At 38.8% G+C, this 24468-nt stretch overlaps 1 protein-coding gene and 1 pseudogene across 1 annotated transcript; one reads left to right on the top strand and one right to left on the bottom strand.

The window, feature by feature from the left end:
* Positions 16953 to 19364, bottom strand: LOC104790624 (pollen receptor-like kinase 3). The gene is made up of 2 exons (XM_010516405.1): positions 17875 to 19364; positions 16953 to 17768 (listed from the first exon to the last, which is right to left on the bottom strand). Exons 1-2 carry the CDS (start codon positions 19199 to 19201, stop codon positions 17200 to 17202), a joined length of 1896 nt encoding a protein of 631 aa, XP_010514707.1. The 5' UTR covers positions 19202 to 19364; the 3' UTR covers positions 16953 to 17199.
* LOC104698787 overlaps positions 20473 to 24468 on the top strand; it is a 7452-nt pseudogene continuing 3456 nt past the window's right edge.

Here is a 24468-nt window from a genome sequence, read left to right as displayed (position 1 = left end):
GTTGAAGACCACCGGAAAAAGGAGAAACCAGTCCCGACGTTGTAGAGATTGGTCGAAACGCCGCCGAATTGCCAGATGAATAAGGAAGCGAAAGTTGCGATCCAGAAAACAGTGACGAGAGACTTGTGGGAAGAGAGGAAACGTCTCGGTAAGGGATCTACCATCATGGCTTTTGAGATTCAGAAGAACATTTGGGAGGATGTTTAAATTAAGAGATTGGGTGAGATGTTACGAGTCAGGATTTGTTTGTGTGTTGCGAGATTTGAGTGAATCTTAAGGGAACGAACGAATACACAGACTTTGTGTGTTTGTTCAACTTGAAACTAACGTCTTAGAGAAAGCGATTGAGTGAGAGAACTGTGTAACAAACATATCTTCTCTGATTTACTATAGATAAAGGAAACAAACAATGCTTTTTTTCTTTTTTTTTTTTTTTTTCTCGCACTCCGGACCGGAAAACAACAAACACTCAACCGGGAAATTTTTTTTTTTGTTAAATTTAAGTCAAACCGAAACCAAACCTATTATTTATAAACCATTTAGTTTATTATATTTAAATTTTCACAAAACACACCTAACAAAACATTTTCTTTCATGACTTAATAAAAGGAAAAATTCCTAAAAAAAATCCTCATGTTGTGGTGCACATATCTTCAGGTAGCATGAATGACGGGAATGGTTCAGAGGGACAAGATCCGAGATAGGAAGAGCAAAGTCATAACAACAGATACCTTTCGACTAAGTCAAATAGTACTCATGCGAAGATAGACCCAGATAATTGGAGTCTTGATGGGTTGTTAGACAAGTACGAGGAGAAGGTGGACCAATCTATTGAGTCCGATCCGTCTGAATGTTTGGAGGAGGATGAGAAAGAGGAGAATGGGAATGGTTGGGACGATCAGTCACAATCCACGGAGTTCAAAGTACCGAGCCAGATCCAAATCACTATAGATGTGGCATGACCATGATCATACCAGACGAGGTGCCAGAAGGGGAAAGAGAGGAGACCAGGAATCAAGTCCTGAACATGTTATCGATATTATGGAGGATTAAGATGATGAGGAACATGTTGGAGTCGAGACCAACGATGGAGCCGAGATCAAAGTTGGAGGGGAAACCAATGTTAGAGCGGAGGAAGCTGAGGGTGATGGGGACCCTAGTTCGAGTGATAGTGATCAAGAGGAGTACTTGGAGATCCAATATATTCTATCGAGCGATGAGGAGGGGATGCCGACTCTCATTGTGGAAATTAAAAAGAGACCAAGGGAGGCGTCTAGAGAAGAACGTAAATCTGAGCCAGTACCAGCACCGGTACCAGTACCAGACCAGGAGGAATCAGTGGTTAACCAAGTATCAAGGGTAAACATAGTTCGTGATGGACCAGATCAGGGTGAGGATGCGCGAGAGAATGAGAATCAAAGAAACGAAGCAAGGAGAATGGGCCGATGGGATCCGATGTTACTCGAAGTTCAGTTGAACAACGAGGCGTTGCTAAGCCGGTTGAGGGTGGTAGAGACTGAACCGGAGAACAAGAACGTACGTATGGCTGAGACAGAACCGGAAAGTGATCATGTGCATATGACCGAAGCTGAACCAGAAAATGACCCTATGCCGATGACCGAGACTGAACCAAGAGAGGACCCATAATAGGAGGAGGAAAATGAGAACATGGATGGTGGTACCAGAGAAGTGGGGGGTGAACCCAAAGTGGATCAAGAGATAACCACCAGAAGTGAACCCAAGTGAAGGTTGTCTAAACATGGCCACTAACGAATCAAGGGATGACCAAGAAATAGTACCAGACCAAGAATTGGGAGGTGAACAAGTAGAGGGAGTATACCAAGAACTAAAGGACTCCATGATGGAGTTAGTTGAGAAGCTAGCTGAGGAGGGAAGGTTGAGGAAGTAGATTGTCTGACTAGAACATGAACAAGGGAGTGAGAAGCGTTCAAAGCACTTAAACGATATCATGGAACCAATGAGACGCGAGGAGGTGCGACCATTAAGCGGAGTTCCGAGAACTCGAGCACAGCCAGGAAGCGAGTGACCTATCCTTCTCGAGTTCACTTGAGGAACACGGCATATTGTGTGGTGTGCGGAGAAAACGAACATCAAGTTCGTAACTGCTAAAGGGCATTGCTTTGTACTCCAGGACCGGGGAATGATATCGTGTGTTGGGAGTATCGAGCGTTTTGGCATCAAGGACACAACTTTCCAACCCGACCTGCGAGACCGGAAGAGAGTGGACCAAGCAAAAGTGAAGCTCCAGAGCCTGTGCCCTCGACCTCTGTGATCCCACCCGCTGAACCAAGTACCGACCAGCTGCCTGAGCAGTGTGAGTGTAACTGTAGGATGTGTAAGTTCCTAAGAGAACCCTAGCAGCTGTTAGCCTTTTATGTAGGGTTATTTGCAGATCTTTGGGAGAAGGTTGGAACTTATTTGGTTTGTAATATTTTATCTAGGTCTTTGCGACTAGATTTTGAACCCGGATAGCAAGCAAGTAGAACCTTTAATTCTTTTTGGTATAAGATATTAAAGGGAGGTTGTGCTAAGTCTTTAGTCAAATTGTGTGTTGTGTGTTTGATTGCTAATCTTTTGTGTGATTCCTTGTGTGTGGTTGCTTGCTAATCCCATATTTGTGTGAATGCATGTGTGATGGTTTAGATTGCATATAGGTTGCATAACTAACCATACGTTTGAGTTTGTGTTTGAATTGGCATGATTGATTGAGGATTCACCTAAACACCGCAAGAGCGCAATCTGACAAATCGAAGACAGAACGAGACTGATCGAGAAGGACACTCGAGTTAGTTACGGGAATTCGAGAGAGAATGATGATAAAAAAAAAGATTGCTAANCTAACCTTGCAACTTGAGGGCCCAACCAAAATCAACAGTAATAAACCATTCCAAAAACGAGAAAGATCCAAACAAAGGTAGAATTTGTCTCATTGTTGAAGTCACAAAACAAAAAACAAAAAAACTAATCTTTCCATAAACCCCATTCAGGCAGGTTAATAAAAAAGAACCACATCTTTGCCTGCAACAACTGAACCAATGATTTAGAAAAGATCTCTTCATATATAATCCCTAAAAACTCATCACAGATCACATATAAAAATGAGAAAGCAGAGCAAAACAAACCTGGAGAGCAAGAATCTCAGCGTCATGATGAAGGAAAAGCGTCATGTAACTAGTGAGATTAAACGGCGCAGTGAGCCACCTACCAGGAGGAACATTAAGCTGTCCACCTCCTTTCTTGGAAAGCTTCGAGATCTTATAAACAGCTCTCTCAAAGGCCTCAGTGTTGATTGTGACACCATCACCAACCGCACCGAAGTCCGTCAAATTGAAAGCTACAGGTCTGAGCTTGGGAAATCCCCCGGCGGCGGTGGCGGCGGTTGAAGACCACCGGAAAAAGGAGAAACCAGTCCCGACGTTGTAGAGATTGGTCGAAACGCCGCCGAATTGCCAGATGAATAAGGAAGCGAAAGTTGCGATCCAGAAAACAGTGACGAGAGACTTGTGGGAAGAGAGGAAACGTCTCGGTAAGGGATCTACCATCATGGCTTTTGAGATTCAGAAGAACATTTGGGAGGATGTTTAAATTAAGAGATTGGGTGAGATGTTACGAGTCAGGATTTGTTTGTGTGTTGCGAGATTTGAGTGAATCTTAAGGGAACGAACGAATACACAGACTTTGTGTGTTTGTTCAACTTGAAACTAACGTCTTAGAGAAAGCGATTGAGTGAGAGAACTGTGTAACAAACATATCTTCTCTGATTTACTATAGATACAGGAAACAAACAATTTTTTTTTTTTTTCCTCGCACTCCGGACCGGAAAACAACAAACACTCAACCGGAAAAATATTTTTTGTTAAATTGAATTCAAACCCAACCCAAACCTATTTATAAACCGTTTAGTTTATTATAAAGAAATTTTCACAAAATACACCCAACAAAACATTTTCGACTTAATAAAAGGAAAATTTCCCAAAAAAAAAAACCTCATGTTGTGGTGCAAATATCTTCAGATAGCGTGAATGGCGGGAATGGTTCAGAAGGACAAGGTCCGAGACAGGAAGAGCCAAGTCATAACAACGGGTACCTTTGGACTGAGTCAAATAGTACTCATGCGACGATAGACCCAAATAATTGGAGTTTTGATGGGTTGTTAGACAATTACGAGGAGGAGGTGGACTAATCTATTGAGTCTGATCCGTCCGAATGTTTGGAGGAGGATGAGAAAAAGGAGAATGGGAATGGTTGGGACGATCAGTCAGAATCCACGGAGTTCGAAGTACCGAGCCAGATCCAAATCACTATAGATGGACGTGGCATGACCGTGATCATACCGAACGAGGTGCTAGAAGGGGAAAGAGAGGAGACCAGGAATCAAGTCCTGAACATGGAGGATTCGGATGATGAGGAACATGTTGGAGTCAAGACCAACGATGGAGTCAAAACCAACGATGGAGCCGAGATCAATGTTGGAGGTGGAACCAATGTTAGAGCGGAGGAAGCTGAGGGTGATGGGGAACCTAGTTCGAGTGATAGTGATCAGGAGGAGTACTTGGAGATCCAAGATATTCTATCGAGCGATGAGGAGGGGATGCCGACTCTCATTGTGGAAATTAAAAGGAGACCAAGGGAGGCGTCTAGAGAAGAACGCCAACCTGAGCCAGTACCAGCACCGGTACCAGTACCAGACCAGGAGGAATCAGTGGTTAACCAAGTATCAAGGGTAAGCCGAGTTCGTGATGGACCAGACCAGGGTGAGGATGCGCGAGAGAATGAGAATCAAAGAAACGAAGCAAGGAGAATGGGCAAATGGGATATGATGTTACTCGAACTTCAATTAAACAATGAGGCATTACTAAGTTGGTTGAGGGAGGCAGACACTGAACCAGAGAACGAGAACGAGAACGTACGTATGGCCGAGACAGAACCGGAAAGTGATCCTGTGCATATGGCCGAAGCTGAAACAGAAAATGACCCTATGCCGATGGCTGAGACTGAACCAAGAGAGGACCCATAACAGGAGGAGGAAAATGAGAACATGGATGGTGGTACCAGAGAAGTCGGGGGTGAACCCAAAGTGGATCAAGAGATACCCACCAGAAGTGACCCAAGTGAAGGCTGTCTAAACATGGCCACTAACGAATCAAGGTATGACCAAGAAGTAGTACCAGACCAAGAATTGGGAGGTGAACAAGTAGAGGGAGTATACCAAGAACTAAAGGACTACATGATGAAGTTAGTTGAGAAGCTAGTCGAGGAGGGAAGGTTGAGGAAGGAGATTGTCCGACTAGAACACGAACAAGGGAGTGAGAAGCGTTTAAAGAACTTAAACAAAATCATGGAACCAATGAGACGCGAGGGCGACCATTGAGGGGAATTTCGAGAACTCGAGCATAGGCCAGGAAGCGAGTGACCTATCCTTCTCGAGTTCACTTGAGGAACACGACATATTGTGTGGCGTGCGGAGAAAACGAACATCAAATTCGTAACTGCTAGAGGGAATTGCTTTGTACTCTAGGACCGCAGGATGTTATCGTGTGTTGGGAGTATCGAGCGTATGGGCATCAAGGACACAACTGTCCAACCCAAACTGCGAGACTGGAAGAGAGTGGACCAAGCGAAAGTGAAGGTGCGGAGCCTGTGTCCTCGACCTTTGTGATTCCACCCGCTGAACCAAGTACCGACCAGCTGCCTGAGCAGTGTGAGTGTAACTGTAGGATGTGTAAGTTCCTAAGAGAACCCTAGCAGCTGTTAGCCTTTTATGTAGGGTTATTTGCAGATCTTTGGGAGAAGGTTGGAACTTATTTGGTTTGTAATATTTTATCTAGGTCTTTGCGACTAGATTTTGAACCCGGATAGCAAGCAAGTAGAACCTTTAATTCTTTTTGGTATAAGATATTAAAGGGAGGTTGTGCTAAGTCTTTAGTCAAATTGTGTGTTGTGTGTTTGATTGCTAATCTTTTGTGTGATTCCTTGTGTGTGGTTGCTTGCTAATCCCATATTTGTGTGAATGCATGTGTGATGGTTTAGATTGCATATAGGTTGCATAACTAACCATACGTTTGAGTTTGTGTTTGAATTGGCATGATTGATTGAGGATTCACCTAAACACCGCAAGAGCGCAATCTGACAAATCGAAGACAGAACGAGACTGATCGAGAAGGACACTCGAGTTAGTTACGGGAATTCGAGAGAGAATGATGATAAAAAAAAAGATTGCTAAGGCAAAATTCATGAGCAAGACGCGGAGCAAAACCAAACTAAGAGAGTGGCCTAAAGATCAAAATGGTGTATAAAACTGAAAAACCAAGAAAGGATCAAGGGGGTGGTTAAGAATCGATGAGGCGCAATTAGTTTGATCAACGCAAATCGATGGCGCTGTGGAAATAATAAGTAGACGAAACATACAAAAACTTGAGTCATTGAGGAAAAGTCAAACGGAGACGTATAAAAGACGAATGGATAACAAAAAAAAAGGAAATTGGTAAGGATCAAAGGAAGAAAAGGCAAACTAAGTTTCCAAAAGGAGAAGTACCACGAAACAAATATAACGCCGATGATCACAAAGACTTAAAGATGGAGACACAGATGACAAAGGCGTGGTCATCACTGAAGGGCGACCAAGACGATAGAATTTGAGGTTGAATTCTATTAATGGGGTAGAATGTAGTGACCCGTATCAAGGGATATGGACCCAAAGAAATTTTGTGCTAAAAAGGACCGGGAAGAACTCGGAAAGGAGGAGAAGGAAAAATAATGGAGAACGACAAGGAAAGATACGGAGAAAAATCTCTAAGTTGGGAAATGGCCAATGATCAAGGATCAGAGGAGTACTATCGCGCCAATGAAGAGGATGACTGATGGTCTAAGGAAGAACTTAAACGAGAAGTTGTAGAAACCATTAAAAGGAGGAACCACCGCGATAATGAAACAAGAAAGAACGAACAACGGACGGTGAGATTATCATGGCTGTGTACCGATGGACCAGCCAATGTACCAAGGGACCGTCGCGGGAAATTCATGGTACGTACCAAGTACGATGGGACAAGAGTTAGGATCGAGTAAAAGAGACTAGTAAGATAAGAGAACTGAACTGTGGAGTTCTAGTTGAGAAAATTGTCCAAGGACCGTACCAAGGGTGAATATCACATACCATACAGACAGGAGCCGTACCGTACGGACAGTAGCTGTTGATCGCTCCTTGGAACGAAGTGATGCACAACTTGCATCAAGAAGACAATCTGGTGGAAGTACTCGACCACCTACTCGAGCAGGCAAACGACCGAGTGCTGGTTCAAGTAGGCGGTCGAGTGGCGTGCCGAGTAAGAAGCATCAACCCATTGAGGAGGATCCTGAGCGAACTGAGAGTGAAGAAGAGATGGAGTTCACTCTTCAAGAACACATGAGGAGGAACAAAACAAGAGGGAAGAGGCCATAATTTGAAGAACAAGAAGAAGAGAGTGAAAGTGAAGAAGAGCAAGAAGAAGGGGAAGAAGAAGAAGAATCTTGTGGGTTTACTCCAAAACAGCTCTATGAAGCTTTCATGAGGATGAGCTTCTAAGGAACAAGATTTCTACACAAGGAGACCATGGAGAAGTTGGGGATTGCTGAAGATGTAGAGTATCTATTTGAGAAGTGCAATCTAAGCAAGTTCATGGGATTCTGCTTGGAAGGGTATAGAGAAGAAAGCTGTGAGTTCTTAGCCACCATCAAGATGCACTTCTACCCAAGGATGGATAAAGAATTGGGAGCTGTTTGTTGTGATTTCACCATCAAGGGAAGGAGATATGAGCTTCCATTCAAGAAGATAGCCAATATCTTTAGATTTGAAGTTGGTAGTGAAAGGTGTATGGTTATACCAAGGGAAGAACTCTTTTCTATTTGGAAAACCATTGGAGATAGCAACATCTACTCATCCTCCAAGTCCAAAAGCTCAAAGATAAGGAGCCCAGTCCTAAGGTACTTCCACAAAGCCTTAGAAAACATTTTCTTTGCTAGAAAGGAGACTGGAAATGTGAATGTGAATGAGGGAGAGTTTAAGATGATTGATGTAGCACTCAATGGCATAATCCTTCAAGCAAGAGATGGGACCATTATCCTTGGAAGTAGTGTGGAGACTGATCTTGCTATGGTCTTCATTGACCAATTGATCTACTTTAGAAGCTGGGTGAGCAAGCTGCACAAGAAAGGATCAATTGGAGTTCTAACCATTGGAGGTATGATCACTCCAATGCTATTAGCTGCCAAGGTACCACTTAAGGGAGAGCAGGTCAAGCCAAGATGGATTGACACCAACTACCTCACCTCCACTCTCATTCTAGCCAAGGAGATGCACCATGGGAAGCACCTCTTCAACTTTGAGCATCCAACACTAGGGAAAACTCAGCTGGTTCTACCTAATCAAGCTCTCACCACCATAAGTGAAGGGCTAAACATTGATTTTTGGCCAGCTGCTGAACTTTTGTTTGATGGGACAGCCCAAATAGGAGAACATCAAGATGGAGATGTGGAGATAGCTGATGGGGAAGAGAAATTTTATTTTGAAGATTATGAGCCAAGTCCAAGAGATAGTAGAGGAGTGAGGGAGTCTAGAAAGAGGTTGACACTTCTACAAAAGTGGAATAAGTGGCATGGGAAGAACTTTGACAAGCTGAAAAAGAAGATGGGAAGGATGACTAAGTCTATCAAAGGCTTAAAGAAGGATATTGTTGAATTGAAGAGTGGGAATTCTTCACCAGCACCATCTAGCCCTTTGAGGAGGAGTATCTCAACTAGAGCAATGTCTAAAGCTGAAAACTCAGTGGAACTAGCTAAAGCTTCAATGCATGAGGCAATTCAGAGGAGGAGAGGTTCAAGTCGCCTAGAACAACAGTTTCCGAGGCACTCGACCGGTTCACTCGAGCACCCACTCGACCGAGAACCTCCAATGCACTCGGCCGAGTACATGCCCAGACCTCCCTATGGTTTCCCAGCTCCAGCAGATTATCCAAGCTATCCCTATGGCCAAGCTTACCCTCCCATCCCTCCCCAATACTTCATGGATCCAGCGCTCTTGCAGCAATTCTACCAGCAGCAAGGACAACAACTTTTCCCACCACCACCAACTCGGCAACCAACTCGGCCAGGCCACTCGACCGGGCACTCGACCGAGTACCAGTCGATGGCTATCGTCGAGTTGCCTCCTTCCCCACCTCCAAGGCAAGATCCAAGCTCCAACTACACTTATGAAAGCATGAATGAGGATGTGGACAGCTTCTTACACAACCCCTAAGGTACCAACATCACCATTTCATTGTAAATACCATTGCATCTCTAGTTTTATTCTATTTTGAGTCTTGAATCCTCTTACAAATTTCTTTTACACAATGGACTGTGTAATTTAAGTTTGGGGGAGGGTTTGAGATAGTATTTGATGTTGTGTTTTGTTTTCTTATTTAATATTTTAGCATTATCATGTTCGTATTTGCATTTCATCTAAGGCATAGAAAAACCAAAAAATTTGAAATTTTTTGCAAAAATCTTTATAAAAAAGAGTGTTCATGTAGTTTGCATTGCATATTAGGATTTTGTTTAGCATTTTTCATATAAGACTGTTTAACATTTGCATTAGGGATATATGATGAGTTTAACCTTGTTAGCTTGTTTAAATTCACTAAACTATGAGCAATGCCCAAGTTAATAGTATTTTGATGCTAGTTGAGTAGTTAGAAGCATAAGGTTATACCAAGCCTTGAATTCCTGCATTGCATTTGGTCTAAATTAAAGCATGTTGAGATTTGATGTCATTTCCTACTTATAAGAACCTAATATTGACTTTTAATTATCAAATTGTGCATTGCTTTAAACTCATGGATATTTGGATCATCTTTCTCCTTTTTTACCACTCTTGTTGATCCAAGTAGCTGATTTAATCATTAAGATCAGTTTCCAGTACCCTTAACCAAACCTTCTTTCAAGCCATGTTTATTCTTGTGTGAGTAAGGCCTTTTTGGGATTGAGCTTGGTAGAAAGTGTTAGGTTTGAGCTGACAAGAGTAAAGTCTTGTGTAGTTCTAGTTTGCAATTTGCAAACTAGATAGGACTAGGTGGTTTAATTTTTGGGTTTGGGACTTGGTTGGTTTGAAAAGAAAAGAAAAGAGAAAAGAGAGAAAGAAAAGGTTAGATGTCTTTAGGAGAGGAATGTGTTTAAGTAAATTTTAGCTCTAGTGAAAGAATGGGAAGTATGAAATTGTTAAAGATGGTTCTGTTCAAAGAAAAAGAAAGAAAGAAAAGAAGAGTCTAGCAAAAAGCTTTTATGTCTTAAGAAATGAGAAGAAAAAGGAATCATAGCAAATAAGAAAGAAACCTAATTCCACTAGATGATTCAAATAAGAAACCTCTCCTAAGGCTTGAAAACAAAAGAGAAAAGGATATTTGAGAAGAGATGAAGATAAAGGGTAGAACTAGGACAATTTGGGATTAGAATGATAGGATAAACACTTCGGGTACCTTTGGGTAGACAAGGTTTTGTTCTTGTATGTGTCTAAGTGTTCTTACCTTTATCCTTCTCCTAAAGCTCAATCCATTTTTTATGAGAGAACCTTGATATTGATAAGCCCCACTCTAAAGAGAGATCATCATTGTCTCCAAAACCTTTATTACCAAGCCAAACGAGTTTAAAGCATTGCATAAGTTGATTCATGTTCTTGTTTAATGAATGTTAAAGGAAATGGTTGATTTGAATGCATGTGCATATCCAAGGCTTAAATCAGTAAAGGTTGAGATAGGCTTGTCTAAAATCTTTAAGTTGTCTAAAATCTTTAAGTACAGCTCATTCAACTTGCATCATAGTACTAGTAACTTGGGCATTGATTCTAGCTAGTTTATTAGCAAGCTTTAGGAGCTGAGATCCCACTTTCAAACCTCACTCTCCTACTTATGTCTTGTTTATTTGCTTGAGGGCAAGCAAAGACTAAGTTTGGGGGTGTTGATATTCATATATTTCACCTTGTTTTACCTTAGTATATTCACATCTTTTGCATGATTTACTATCTAGTTTGGCCATTATTGAGTAGCTTTAGGACTGTTTATGCATTAGAGTAGATTTGCATTGCATTTGCATAGTTTCTTGCATAAACATGTGATTTTGGATCCTAAGGAGCATGTAAGGAATGCTGAACAGGATTGGAGCTATCAAGTGAAGATAACAAGGGAGCTAGAGCTGGAGAATCAAGGTCCGGAAGCCCACTCGACCGTGTGCGGAGAAGGACTCGAACGAATGGAAGAAGCAGAAGAGAAGTCACTCGACCAGGCACTCGACCGAGCACATGGTCGAGTTGACCGAGCCGCCTTAGTATTTTGTCTGCTAGCAGATTTAGGGCTTCCCCACTTTTCTATATAAGTCCCTTGTACCTCATGGCCGCCCACAAGTCAGAGAGAGTCAGAAATAATATCTTGTAGCCACCAAAACCTAGTATTTACCTTTTTGGGGATTATCTACTTTTTTCTTTCTTTTGTTTAGATCATTAGCCACTTTTGTACCATCTCAAGAAATCTTTTGATACTTGTTGGTCCCATAACTTTCTAAGTATTAAGAAATTGAGTTTGATTTCTGGGTTTATGATTTTGTTCATCATGTTTAGTGATTGTGAGTAGTGGCTTAGGATCTTAAGGATGGATTAGGTTGGGTAAAGGTTATGGGTGTTTAGATTGATCAAGCTTTATTATTATACATCTCTTCTAGATTAGATATGCTCTATGCTGTTCTTATAAGGTAAGGATAGATCTTAAGCTTCTTAGCATCACATCAAGGTCTAAGTTGCTAGATAAGGCTAAGTCTAGAGATTATTATGAAGCATGCTAAGAGATTAGATGTTTTGTTTTGTTTTTGACAATAATGATCTGGATTTTAATGCATGCTTTTATATGTAATAGCTAGTGAGAGCTAGGTCTAAGAGTATCTATGTTTGATTGTTATTGCCATGAGAATGGATTAACAAGTATGAGAGGATCATTTTCTAGAGATAACTCATTGTTGGTTTAGGTTTGTTGATCAATCTAGATAACCATAGTTTAAGCCCAGCCCATGAATCCATCCTTAGGACCTTTCTTTGTTTATTGATTTTCCTTTTTGAGTATTGTTATTCGCTTGCTGTTTGATTTACTTTCGTTTTGCTCTGTTTTGTTTGTTGTTCTGTCTTTGTTTTACATCCGCAATCCCACTCGACTTACCACTCGATCGAGCATCCGGTCGAGTGCTTGATCGAGCATCATCCAGAGTTCTTGCTTATGTTCTGCATCTTTCTAGTTTCATTCGTGTTGCATTCCTGTTTCATTCATATCATTTATGTTGATTCTGTTTCATTTCCTGTCTTGCATTAGTTTAATTCATGTTCTTGTTTAGCATCATCACTGCTTTGTTTTCACTGTTTACTTTGCATTCAGTCTCTTATCTTAGTAGTTTTACATTCTGCATTTTATCATTATCATTAGGTTGATAGTTAAAAACATTCATCATATTTGGCTTGACTTAGATAAGTATTCAAATCCTGATTGCTTGCATCACACTCTGATAACAGGATTTTCACCCAGGGTATCAATTCCCTATGCAGTTGTAGTACAAAGGGTTATCAATCCAAATGGTTGTTATGCTAGCAGATAAGATATGATCAGAACTATGCAAGTCAAGCTAAGCAATAGTTGGGTTTGATCTAACAATCCTAAAATAAACAAAAGAAAACAAATGAACAAGAATCACACGACCTAAGCACTCAATGCAAGCATTCGAGTACAGGATCGGGTGGGGTGATCGAGTAAAGAAGGAAAGCAAGAACAGCTCGAAGGTCTACTCGAAGCAGGAGATCGTGTACCTGTTCGGGTAAGGGATCGAGTAATGAATAAAAATGTAAACAATCTAAATACGAAAACTCCTAAGGATGGGATAATCGACTCCTAAGTGTTCCTGACCAATACAGATGTCCTACATGCCTCAAGCAAATATCCCCTAGACAATGAATCTCTAAAATCTTGATAAAACACTCTCGTGATAGAAACAATCAACCTTAATCACTTCCCTACCCAACTCTCGTTGGAGAAACATGACCAAGCAGGCAATACAAACTGATTCATTATAGGCAATAAACCCTTTACTCATCTAATCTCTTAGGCTAAGTGAGTAAATCTCTAGCATTGATTGATTCAAGCATTTCATCTACACCTCTCGGTGGTAAAACGCCCTAGATCTAATCTCAACCTTTTAGTCTGTTGACAGCATTAAGAACACCAATCTAGAAGGGAATTTATAAATCATAATCAACCAACCTAAGACATCCTAATCGATCAAGAACACAAAATTGTCTATCCCATCCCTAGAAACTTTACTACACTACTCAGATCTCATTTCAGAAAACATAAAAGCATAGATAAACGAAAATTGCATTGTATTGAAAATAGAGTAGAGTAGAAGAGTATATAATCGAAAATGCAAAAAGAAATGAAATTAAATCCTAACAAAAGTGTAGAAAGAGTTTTGAGTCGCTCAGTTTCTCTCCCGGAAGCTCTCGCTCTCTGTTATGAGGGTTTGCAGCGTGCTAGGGCGAGTGGAAGAAGAGGGGGGTTTATATATGGAAACCCATTAACCCTAGCTTCCCAGTCCTGCCCGAGAGTCTGCTCGATGGGGTGCACGAGGATGTGCTAGGGTTGCTCTTCGGGTAGGCTCTTCGGATTGTTCTTTCTGTTCTTGGATCCTCTTCGATCGGGTTGGTGTACGAGCTGTTCTTCCTGTTCCATAGCTCCTTCGGGTAGATGCTCGAATTTGACCTTGTTTCTCCCCATTTTCGGCTCTTAAGCACCTGTTTTCATCCAAAATATGCAAATGCAAGAATGCAAAACCCTAAATGGCCTAAATGTGGATTCCTACAGTAAATGACCTAAAATGCTAAGGTTAGGGTGAAACAATGCAAAATATGGACAAAAAAGGATGTTAAAAACTTGTAAATTAGAGAGTTATCAGACCCCCAAACTTAAATCTTGCTAGTCCTCTAGCAAGGAAGTAGGAGGGTGCGGTTCTAAAATAGGACTCATAACCTTTTGAGCTAAGTGAAGGATTCAAGGGTGAGGCTTTTGGTAGAGTGGTTTTAAAACAATTTCTTTGGGTGGCTTACTCTCAAAAGAAGGAATGCTAGACAGTTGTGAAACTATCTAAGATTGAGAACAATTAGGGCATACGAAGCTTAACTCTTGATAATCTACCCCTTTTCTCATTAACCTTTTTCCTCTTTTTTTTTGTTATCAAACCCCTAGAAATAAACTACCCACATCCATGATTTTAACTCTCTTTTTTTATAATCCTTAAGGTCTAAACTTTAAACATCTAGCTCTCTCTTTTTTTTTTTCTTTGCTAAACTCCTAAAGGGCAAACTCTTGAAGATAAGTATGATGGGATGGCACCAACGACAGGCTGGTTAACAGTGACCTTAGTTTCAGAAAACTCGAAGCGGCAATTTAAATCACCCTCCCAAAACCGTCGTTGTTGCGCGGTACACTGTTGGGGAGGAGGGGTCTCCTGGTAAGTGTTCACATCTACCCTTCGGTTAGTGTCGGTGATCATCTTGTAGATCTCTTTGGTCATTGTCACGACCTTGGGTACACTTTGGCGAGCATGGAGGCTGCTACAACCTTCTCTTCACCAACCCATGAGGTACCACCTTCATCCGCACCATTGTTTATACCATTGCATTATGTTTTATTTTCTTTATGTGATTCTCAGATTTCTTTTTTCAGACTTTTATTTACACAAAGGACTGTGTAATTTAACTTTGGGGGAGGGTCTCAGAATGTATTTAACGTTTTTTTATTTTCTTATTTTCTTATTTTAAATTTTTGCATACTTGCTTTATTCATTTGAATCTGCATCTATTTGCATAAAAAACCCAAAAAATTGACAAATTTTAAAAACTTATATAAAAAAAAAGAGTGTTCATGTAGATGCATTTACATAGTAGGATTGAGTCTAGATTGCTTCATATAGGATTGTTGCATATAAATTGTAGGGGGCAATGATTAAAACTACCTTGTTAAGTTCAACTTAGGATTGAAGTTATAGTTCTTAACCACAGTTCATTGTTGCTTGATCAATCTGTGACAAAAAATGAAGAATCTTTGTTTGAAACCTTGTGTATTTTGAAAGCCTCTTCTACTTGTATGAAACTTGCTTGAACATTGTAGCATCTATATATTATTGGACTAAACCTAAACTTCAATTATCTTGCTTATGGAACTTGAATACCTGCTCAAGGTAACTCTAAACTCGGGTTAGCTTTTGCCAATCTTTTCGTTTAATCCAAAATGTTTTTCCCCACCGTTGAACCTAAACCTTTTTTTTCAAGCCTTGTTGTGATTTGTTGAGTGAGGCATTTTCAGCTTTGATAGTGCTATAGGTTATGAAACCTTGAGAGTATTAAGAACGACAAGAACTAGCTCTTCTTTTAACTAAGTTTAGAACCATTTGAACTAGCTAATAGAATCGGTTTTGAAAGATTGGTGGTTATCATGTTTATTTGGGGTTGGGTTGAGGATCAAAAGAGAAATAAAAAGAAGAGAGTCCCTAAGGTTCAGTTTATTTAGCTCTAAGTATCTAAGTATAAAAAGAGGGAACAGTCTTGCTATAGTCTCCTAGAAAAAAAAAAGAGAAGAAAAAAAAAATATGAGTATAGCAAAAAAAGAAAAAAAAAGTTGTAAAGAGAGAGAGAGAGAGAGAGAGAGAGAGAGAGAGAGAGAGAGAGAGAGATTTACACTTTTTCAAGCTTTGTTAGGATTCGATTTTTACTTCTTTTTCCTACTCTTTCATTTGCGATTTCTCTAATTGGATTACTTCGGTCTTCCTTTTAATTCAATGCAATTCTCATTAATTTGTGTTTTTATATTGCTTACTATGAGATCTAAGTAGTGAATCAAAGTTTCTAGGGATCAGATAGGCGAGTATGTGTTCTTGATTGATTAGGATGCCTTCCTTTTATTTTTTTGAAATTTCCTTTCTAGATTAGTATGCTTAATGCTAGTTTCAGACCGAGAGCTTGAGATTAGATCTAAGGTGTTTTGCCATCGAGAGATGTTTGTTGAAATGCTTGAACCAAATAATGCTAGAGATCTACTCACTTAGCCTAAGAGATTAAATGTGTAAGGAGTTTATGGAAAATAATGAATCGGATTTTAATGCCTGCTTAGTCATGTTTCTCCAACGAGAGTTGGGTAAGGAAGTGATTAAAAGGTTGATTATTTCTACCAAGAGAGTGGATTTACAAGGTTTAGAGATTCATTGTCTAGGGAATATTTTGCTTGATGCATGTTAGACATCCCAAATTGATCAGGAGCACTTATGAGTCGATTACCCTATCCCTAGGAGCTTTCGTATTTGATTGTTTAAACTTTTTTATCTCAAACTCGACCCCTTACCCAAACTGGTACTCAATCACCTACCCTCGAGTTGTTGATCTTTGTGTTCTTGATTTCTATGTTATCCGACCACCTACTCGATCTAATACTCGATTGCTTGCATCGTGTACTTAGGTTGAATGGTTCCTGTTTTATTTCCTTTATTTTTGTTCACTTTAGGCTGTTTGATAAAACCCCTATTATTATTTGGCTTGACTTGCATTGTTCTGATCATATCTTATTTGCTAGTATAACAACTATTTGGATTGATAACCCTTTGTACTACAACTGCATAGGGAATTGATACCCTAAGTGAGGCTATCAATAGTTATTATGCAAAACTCTATTTAGATCAAGTATTTCCACATTGAACTATTTTTTGAAATAGAACAAAAAATTATCTAATACATGTTCATGGTTCTTTTGTATAAAAATCCATCTTATATAACACAAACATGGACTTATATACATCAAAAGATTCTTGAAGAAATAAAGCTTCTAAGATGATTACATAACGTGATTTTGACAAAGAAAAGTGGAGAAAGTCAAAAAACAAATAAAAAGAAAAAAAAAAGCTATGAAACAACAAAAAATTGGGTTTGCTCTTTGCCTCTTCCTAATAAACACACTGTTGCCAAAAAAAAATCCATTTTGTTTCAATTGAGCTAGAGGAAAATAATGTTTCATTCCTATTTACGCAACATACCATTTTCCTCATTGTTTGTTTATCTACAGATTCCAAAGGTTGCGTTTACATTTCTGAATCTCCTCAAAGTGTCACTCGTTCTATCCTTCTAACAATCTCCTTCATGTTTTGTCTCTCGTCCGGGTTACTTGCGATACACGCAGCCCCGATCTGCAACAATTCCACCATTTGCTGCATCGAATCAGTATTAATTGCTATCTCTGGATCTATAAGCTCTTCTTCTTTATGTTGCGCGATAGAAGATTGTACCCACTCAACTATATCGGTCCCCCCTTTACCATTATTTAGGTACTGAGAAGGAAATTTCCCTGTCATGACCTCAAGAAGGATAATTCCAAGACAATATACGTCTGATTTTGGGGAAATTTGCTGGTTTTGTACGAACTCAGGGGATTTAAATGCGAACAAAGCTTGTGAGGCGTTATTAGGCTGAAGAAGTGGGAGGAAAGCGTAGTCGCTAATCAATGGCTCATAGGTTTCACTTAGTAGAACGTTGCTGGATTTTAGATTTCCATGTGGGAGATCGTAGGACGCAAACTCCTCATGCAAAAAGTCCATTCCACGCGCCACTCCTTGTATGATTTTCAACCTTATTGCCCAAGTTAGCTCTGAGTGATAAACCCCGCGATCCCCTGAAAATTTCAAAAAGAAAAAAGGATTTAAAACAGGTTTCATGGTAAACGTAAAAGTATGTATCTAAAAATCAATCAATCGAGAAAAGCAAAAATGTTGTAATACCGTGCAAAACATAGAGTAGACTACTCTTAGGCATATATTCAGAGACGACAAGCTTCTCTTCACGACGATAGTGATAAGCTAGAGGGGTTAGAACGTTAGGGTGACGAAGTTTCCCGAAGTGTTGCATCTCAATATCAAATGCATCACGCGCAAGTTTATTCATATCCCTAATCCTCTTCACAACCACAGATAATCCATTAGCCATCACTGCTTTATAGGCCGATCCAAGGCTACCGTTTCCTAGCACCTCAGCTGCAGCCTTCATGAGATCAGGTAAACCAAAGGAACCTTTCTCGCTATTAACCATAATAATGTCTCCCATGCCTCCTCCTCCCGGACCCCCACCTCCACCTTTCCCGTGTGATGAACCTTTTTTTGAGGAACCGTCTGTGTTACTCCTCTTCTTGCTTGACTCGATAGGTTTCTTTACTGAGTCAGGTACACGGACTTCCACGCTTTCTTGATCGCTTAGATGGTCCTTGCCGAGCATTCTAAACTCGGGCTGCCTCTTTTTCTTCCATCTTGTTATGATCGCCACCACAATCAAGAATATCAAAAGAAACAAAATGACCATAAAGATAGCTTTCGTCGTAACCTCATTCTTCTCTCCTGTTGATGAAGGTTTATCCTCACATTTTGTACTCAGAGGTGGCCCGCAAAGCTTCTGATTCCCTTCAAATTTCATCTCTAGATTCTTCCTCTCGGCAATGCTTTTTGGGATCTCTCCCTCCAGGTTATTGTTGGAGAGGTCGAGAGATTTTAGAATTGTGTTGCCCGCTGCAGGAGGAGGTATCTCACCCGAGAACTGGTTGCCTTGCATGTGAAGCTCCTCAATACCTAAGAGCTGCATCAAAGAAGAGGGGATTTTTCCAGATAGCCGGTTGTTATCGAGAAAAACCCGCTTGAGCTGTGGGGTTTCCTTGAAGAAATCGTCAGAAATCTCACCGGAAAAGCTATTGTTTGAGAGCAAAAGCGATTTCAAGCCATGTAACATGAAGAAAGGAGGGAGTGGACCTGAGAGGAGATTGTTGTCAAGCCTGATCGTCCTTAGATTTGGGAGATCCTTTAAATCTTCTACATTGATGGTCCCGGAGAGACCGAGCCGGGTGACATGAATGCCTGAAACTGTTTGACCCTTTTGGCAATAGATCCCAAACCATTTTCCATTGCAAGGATCGGTTCCTGTTCTCCATGAATTCAAGTCTCCTTTAGTTATATTTACTGAGCTCTTGAACCGCACGAGCGGCTCTGATTCACTAACGTGTTGCAAAGAAGAGGTGAATAAGATACAGAGGAGGATGAAGCAGAGAAATAGAACAGCAGTCATGGGTTAAGGAGAAGTAGAGGAGCTGCTGTTCTTGTTGTTGTTTTGGTCTCACCTAACGATCTAATAACCAAGATAATCTTAAAAATGATGATGTATGTTGTTGTCTCTTTGCCTAGGAATGTTGTTTTTCTTGGATTTGGTTTATGGTTCAAAAGTTTGGACATTGTTTTTTAGTATCCGCAAGGAAAGAGAGACATATTTTCTTGTCTTTGAGGGGGTTAGCCGGTAAAGTTTAGGCTTCCATTTACCAAAAATAGCTTTCTATGATTTTACTAAATTAAAGTTTTTCTTTTTCTTTTTTAATTAAAACAAATTGAGAGCTCAGAGACTTTCCTGGAGAATTTCTTACGACCATATTTTCTTAAAAGGTTTTGACCTTTATTCTCTCACCAAAATTGTCGGACTCTTTGTGTGTGTCAAGTCATTCTTTGAATATAATTTATTTCATTATTATCAACACTAAGGTAATATCCGCAAATACGTACATATTTTTATAATCATATTTTTTTTTAACAATTTATGTTGAATAAATTAACTTGATGAGATTATATATATATATATATATATATATATATATATATTAATTTTCATGAATCATCTAATTTAATGCTTATTTAGGATTACTTACCAAATATATATATATATATATATTATCTTTAAAATATTTGTAAGAAAGAGTTAATGCATTCTTAAATCATATATTAATATATATATAAATCATATATATATATATATAGGTAAGAAAGAGTTAATGCATTCTTAAATTGTGTTTAACTAGAAAAATTACAAAATGTAGCATGTTGACGTCATTAGAATCTGGAAAGTTCTCTTCAAATTAAATATATACAATTCTTTTATAAAATTGTAGATATCACATAATAATGAGTTTGCTAGAAACCATAAATGTAAATATTATTTATCTTTGCTACACTCTTTTAAAAAAAAAAAAAAATTTGAGTTAACTAGATTTTATTTTCATTACTATCATATTGAATTTAAATACTAGTTAAACGTTTGGGTTATTTGCATTCCTTTTTCTATATGTACTTTTTACAGAAATACCCAATCTTGTTATCCATTTTCAATAATACAATTTTTATATACAGACTAAATTTTAAATTCTAAACTCCAAATACTAAATTCTACCCCTTTAAAACTAAACCCTAAATGTAAAATACATAACTCAAACCTAAAAAAAAAAAATTTAAGTTAATTTAACATCTCATATTGTATTAGCGTAAAAAAGGGCAAAAATAAAAATAAACAAGAAAATGGGTATCTACAAAAGGATATTCAAACACTTTTTCTTATCTTTGAAAATGTATGGTTGTCATTTAGATAGTATTTTCACAAGTGAATGCAATTAAATTCTTACAAATTTTACTGTCGTCTAATTCATTTTGTTATCATCTGTTCATAAATATTATTTGTCCAAAAAATATTATTCTTCAGGAATCCTAATACATATATAGTTTTTTTTTTGTTTTTTAATTGATAGAGTTTTTACTATATATTTGTTCAAGCTGGTCTTTCACTACTAAACTTATGGTAAGTTTAATGTATCAAATCAAAAATCAAATGAGAACTTCTAACAATCGTTACAATCCGCTCGCTGTGACGGTGTCCACTCAGCCAAAGAAACAACTCTCCCTTCCCTTTTCTTAATTGACGATGAAAATCATGAAACTTGCTTCTTCTTTCGGTTCAATTATATCATGCATTTGAGATTTTTTTTTTGTTTTTTTTTTTTTTTTGTTTTTGTATCAAACCATTTGGTTTGCATCAAGCGTCTTAGCCATTTATAAACTTCTTCATGTAACTCTAAAAAAGCCGAAAGGAATGAAATACAAGACAACACTCATAGATTTCAACAACACCACAAAAGAAAACGTTTATGTTGTTGGCCTTGAAAATCTCGTATGGCAATGAGACAAAACACATGAGAATGATGGTAAAACATGCAATGATGGAGAAAAGATCCGTATTTGGATGAGATTTTCTGAAAATACTTGTATATTAAGTAGCAAAGTGGAAAAGATAAAGATATGACCTATGTTAATGATAATAACTAACAAGAGAAGATGGGCTTTATGAGCTGCCTCAATCCTCATTGCGAGGAGATTTCCTGGTGAAGTAATCTCTAACGATCAACCTATCCACAAAAACATCTGAAGTCAGTTCTAGAGAACTCAACCTCGTCTCAACCATTGTTGTCTGTAGAGAATCTAGGACTAATTTAATTATTATGTTATTCGTTTATGGTTTATACATTTTCTTCACTATCACAAAATACAGAGATTGTTTGAAGCATTTTAAAACTTTTTTAGAAAACTAATTAACAAAATTATAGAATACGCTCTCTATCATCGTGTTCATGTTGTCTCTGCTGCTCTGGAGTTTGTTTTCACCATGGAGATTCACTCACCCAATCTCTTTATCCGGAAGGTAATTTAGTAATTTTCATAGAAATATTTGTTATGAGTTTCATTTTGATATATCCAAAGATGGATCTTTCATTTAAGAAAACAGAAAAATGTATGGAGGTGATATTTAGGTACGGTTGGATAGAGGATCTGTACAAGCTGATGCTTTAACCGTATATCATCGTGCTTCCTTGGAGAAGGTCTCTGTCTCAGTCATCATCTCTGTGAGATGTTTCTTCTTTCTCCTCGACACCAGTGGGTGCCTAGCTGAATCATTCTTTTTCTTCAAAATTTGCATTATTGTGAGATTGCAGTTGAACCTCGTGACTCTATTTTAGCCACACAGGTTGAGTGGCTAAAGTATATCAACGCCAACCTTACGGTACTTCAGAAATTCATTCAATATATAATGTTTGCATATTTCTTCGAGTGTGTGGGTTATAAATTAAATAAGAAGATATTGGTTTCATCAGGTGTCAGATGTTGTCCCAATCGCTTGTCGTGCCGGAGCAGATGCCGGAATCCGCTCTATTTGCATCACCAACTTCAGGTCAATGAAATTCTCTTAGCTGATTTACTGGTGTATTGCTAAGTTTTATGGTACAGTGCATACATATCAAGAAAGTTAGTTTTCTCATAAATATAACATGTGATCATTGTAGTTGCGACTTCATATATGCAGAATATGTGATGGCAGCTGGACATCATCACCGATCCATTTTTTGGCAATTTTTCTCTATTCATCGATATTAATTTCTGTAGATAGCTGAGGATTATTCGCACTGCGAACTTCTGATACGCCTCCCTGGATACTGTCCTAGTAAGTTATATATATATATATATATATCCAGTAGTGTTTCTGTATAGCAAACCAAAAGAAACTCAATCTTGTGTTTTTCCACAGTGCCTGCTTTCCATGATGTTATCGATATTCCCCTTATTGTGAGGCCATATCATAAATCTAAACATGAAGTTGGTTTTCATCGGTGCTCTTGATAACCTTTTATCAAATTTAACCAGAGTCCATTCACATTTCAGGTTAGGAGAGAGCTTGGAATTTCAGACAATGTGAAACTACTCATCTTTAACTTTGGTGGGCAGGTAAGCAAATTCTCTTCTAACTTTTAATATCAATATCAAAATTCGATTTATTTTTTACAATATATTATTCGATTTATTTTTTACAATATATTATTGCTTCTGTGATTTGCAGCCAACTGGTTGGACACTGAAGGAGGAATATTTACCATGTGGTTGGTTATGCCTGGTAATATCGAGATTACGTTATGTTGTTATGGTATTGTTGACTGATATTTTTAAACAAGATGACATATTATCATTCTCTCGGTCATATATAGGTTTGTGGAGCTTCTGCTAAACAGAAACTTCCCCCAAATTTCATAGCACTTCCAAAAGGTGTATATACTCCTAATGTGATTGTTGCTTCAGACTGCATGCTCGGTATCATTGTAACATTCGTGAACCAGAAATTGGATTTCTAGTAGGGGTGTCGATCTACACCATTTGCGGTTGGTCAAATCGGTTTGATTTTAATTTTCCGGTTTGCGTGGTTGGTTTGGGGAAGCCCTAAACTTGACTACTAAAGGGAAAAGTCGACTTCTTCTTTCTTCTTCAGCCATTTCGTTGCAGAGAGAGGAAGAAAGGGAGAGAAGCTTTCCAGTGAGTTCTTGTGAAGTTCCTTGCTTGTGTTTGAGAGATATGTTCTTAGGGAGTGAGATCTAAGGCTAAGGACGTGAAAAGAGCTTGTTGTGGAGCTTTCTTGTCCTGGGTTGGTTGATTTTCTCATTGATTGACAAAGGTGAGTGCATGGACATGGCTTATCTAAGCTAAGATCTTTGTTTCTGTGATTTTTGTGTGTTGTTTGGTTGTTTGTGAGTTTTTCGTAGCTCCTAAGGCTTGGATTCGTTCCTGGGATTGTGTTGGACTGAAAGAAGAAACTTGGAGGCAAGATACGGAGGTTCTGTTCGAAGGAAATCGCTGCTAAGCATCGGTGTCGGTTGACACCAACGCGAGGATGACTCATGGACTTAGCAAGCGTCGAATGTGAGGTGTCGGTCGACACCGTTAGGGTTTCGGGAGTGTCGAGCAGGTGTCGGTCGACACCAGATGACCAATGACGGTCGACACCCTTCTACAATGACCGGTTTATGTAGTGTTGCTTTGTGCATGTTCCTGGTTTGTTCTATTGTTGTTGTTTGTGGCATGAGAGATCTTATTGCTTGTGTGTATAGCCCAATTGATGGAAGGATTGCCTCACTAAGTATTTCTGGTAATACTTACACCTTTCTTTTGTGTTGTGGCGTAAGTAAAGGCAAAATGTTATCGTGTAATCAAGACGATGAAGAGGAGGATGCTCTAGCGGCTCGGTTGTTTGCTTTGTGTCTTTGTTAGCATGCTAGAGAGGAACTTAGTGGTCTAGAACGAATGTTAGGAATGCTGGTTTATGATTTGTTTTATATTCTGGATTGTTGTTGGAATGATATGATGTTATTTCTTTAATGGTTATTGGATTTATTATTTGTTATCCGCTGTCGTTGATGATAGGGGATAGATTGCTAGTGACTATGGGATCACTAGATATTAGGTTATTAAAAAAAAAAAAAACGGGTCGGGTTGTTTCGATCATCTATGAGTCTTTTCCTATAACATTGTGCTGATAATCTAATTCACGGCTACTAATCGCGAAATACTTCAGGAAAAATTGGATATGAAACTGTGAGTGAAGCACTTGCATACAAATTACGGTTCATATATGTTTGAGGTTATCATATACCGAGTATGCAATATATATATATATATATATATATATATATATATATATAT

The sequence above is a fragment of the Camelina sativa genome, chromosome 6, assembly GCF_000633955.1.
Source record: "Camelina sativa cultivar DH55 chromosome 6, Cs, whole genome shotgun sequence".
Classification (NCBI taxonomy): domain Eukaryota; kingdom Viridiplantae; phylum Streptophyta; class Magnoliopsida; order Brassicales; family Brassicaceae; genus Camelina; species Camelina sativa.
This window is presented reverse-complemented; position numbering and strand designations above follow the sequence as displayed.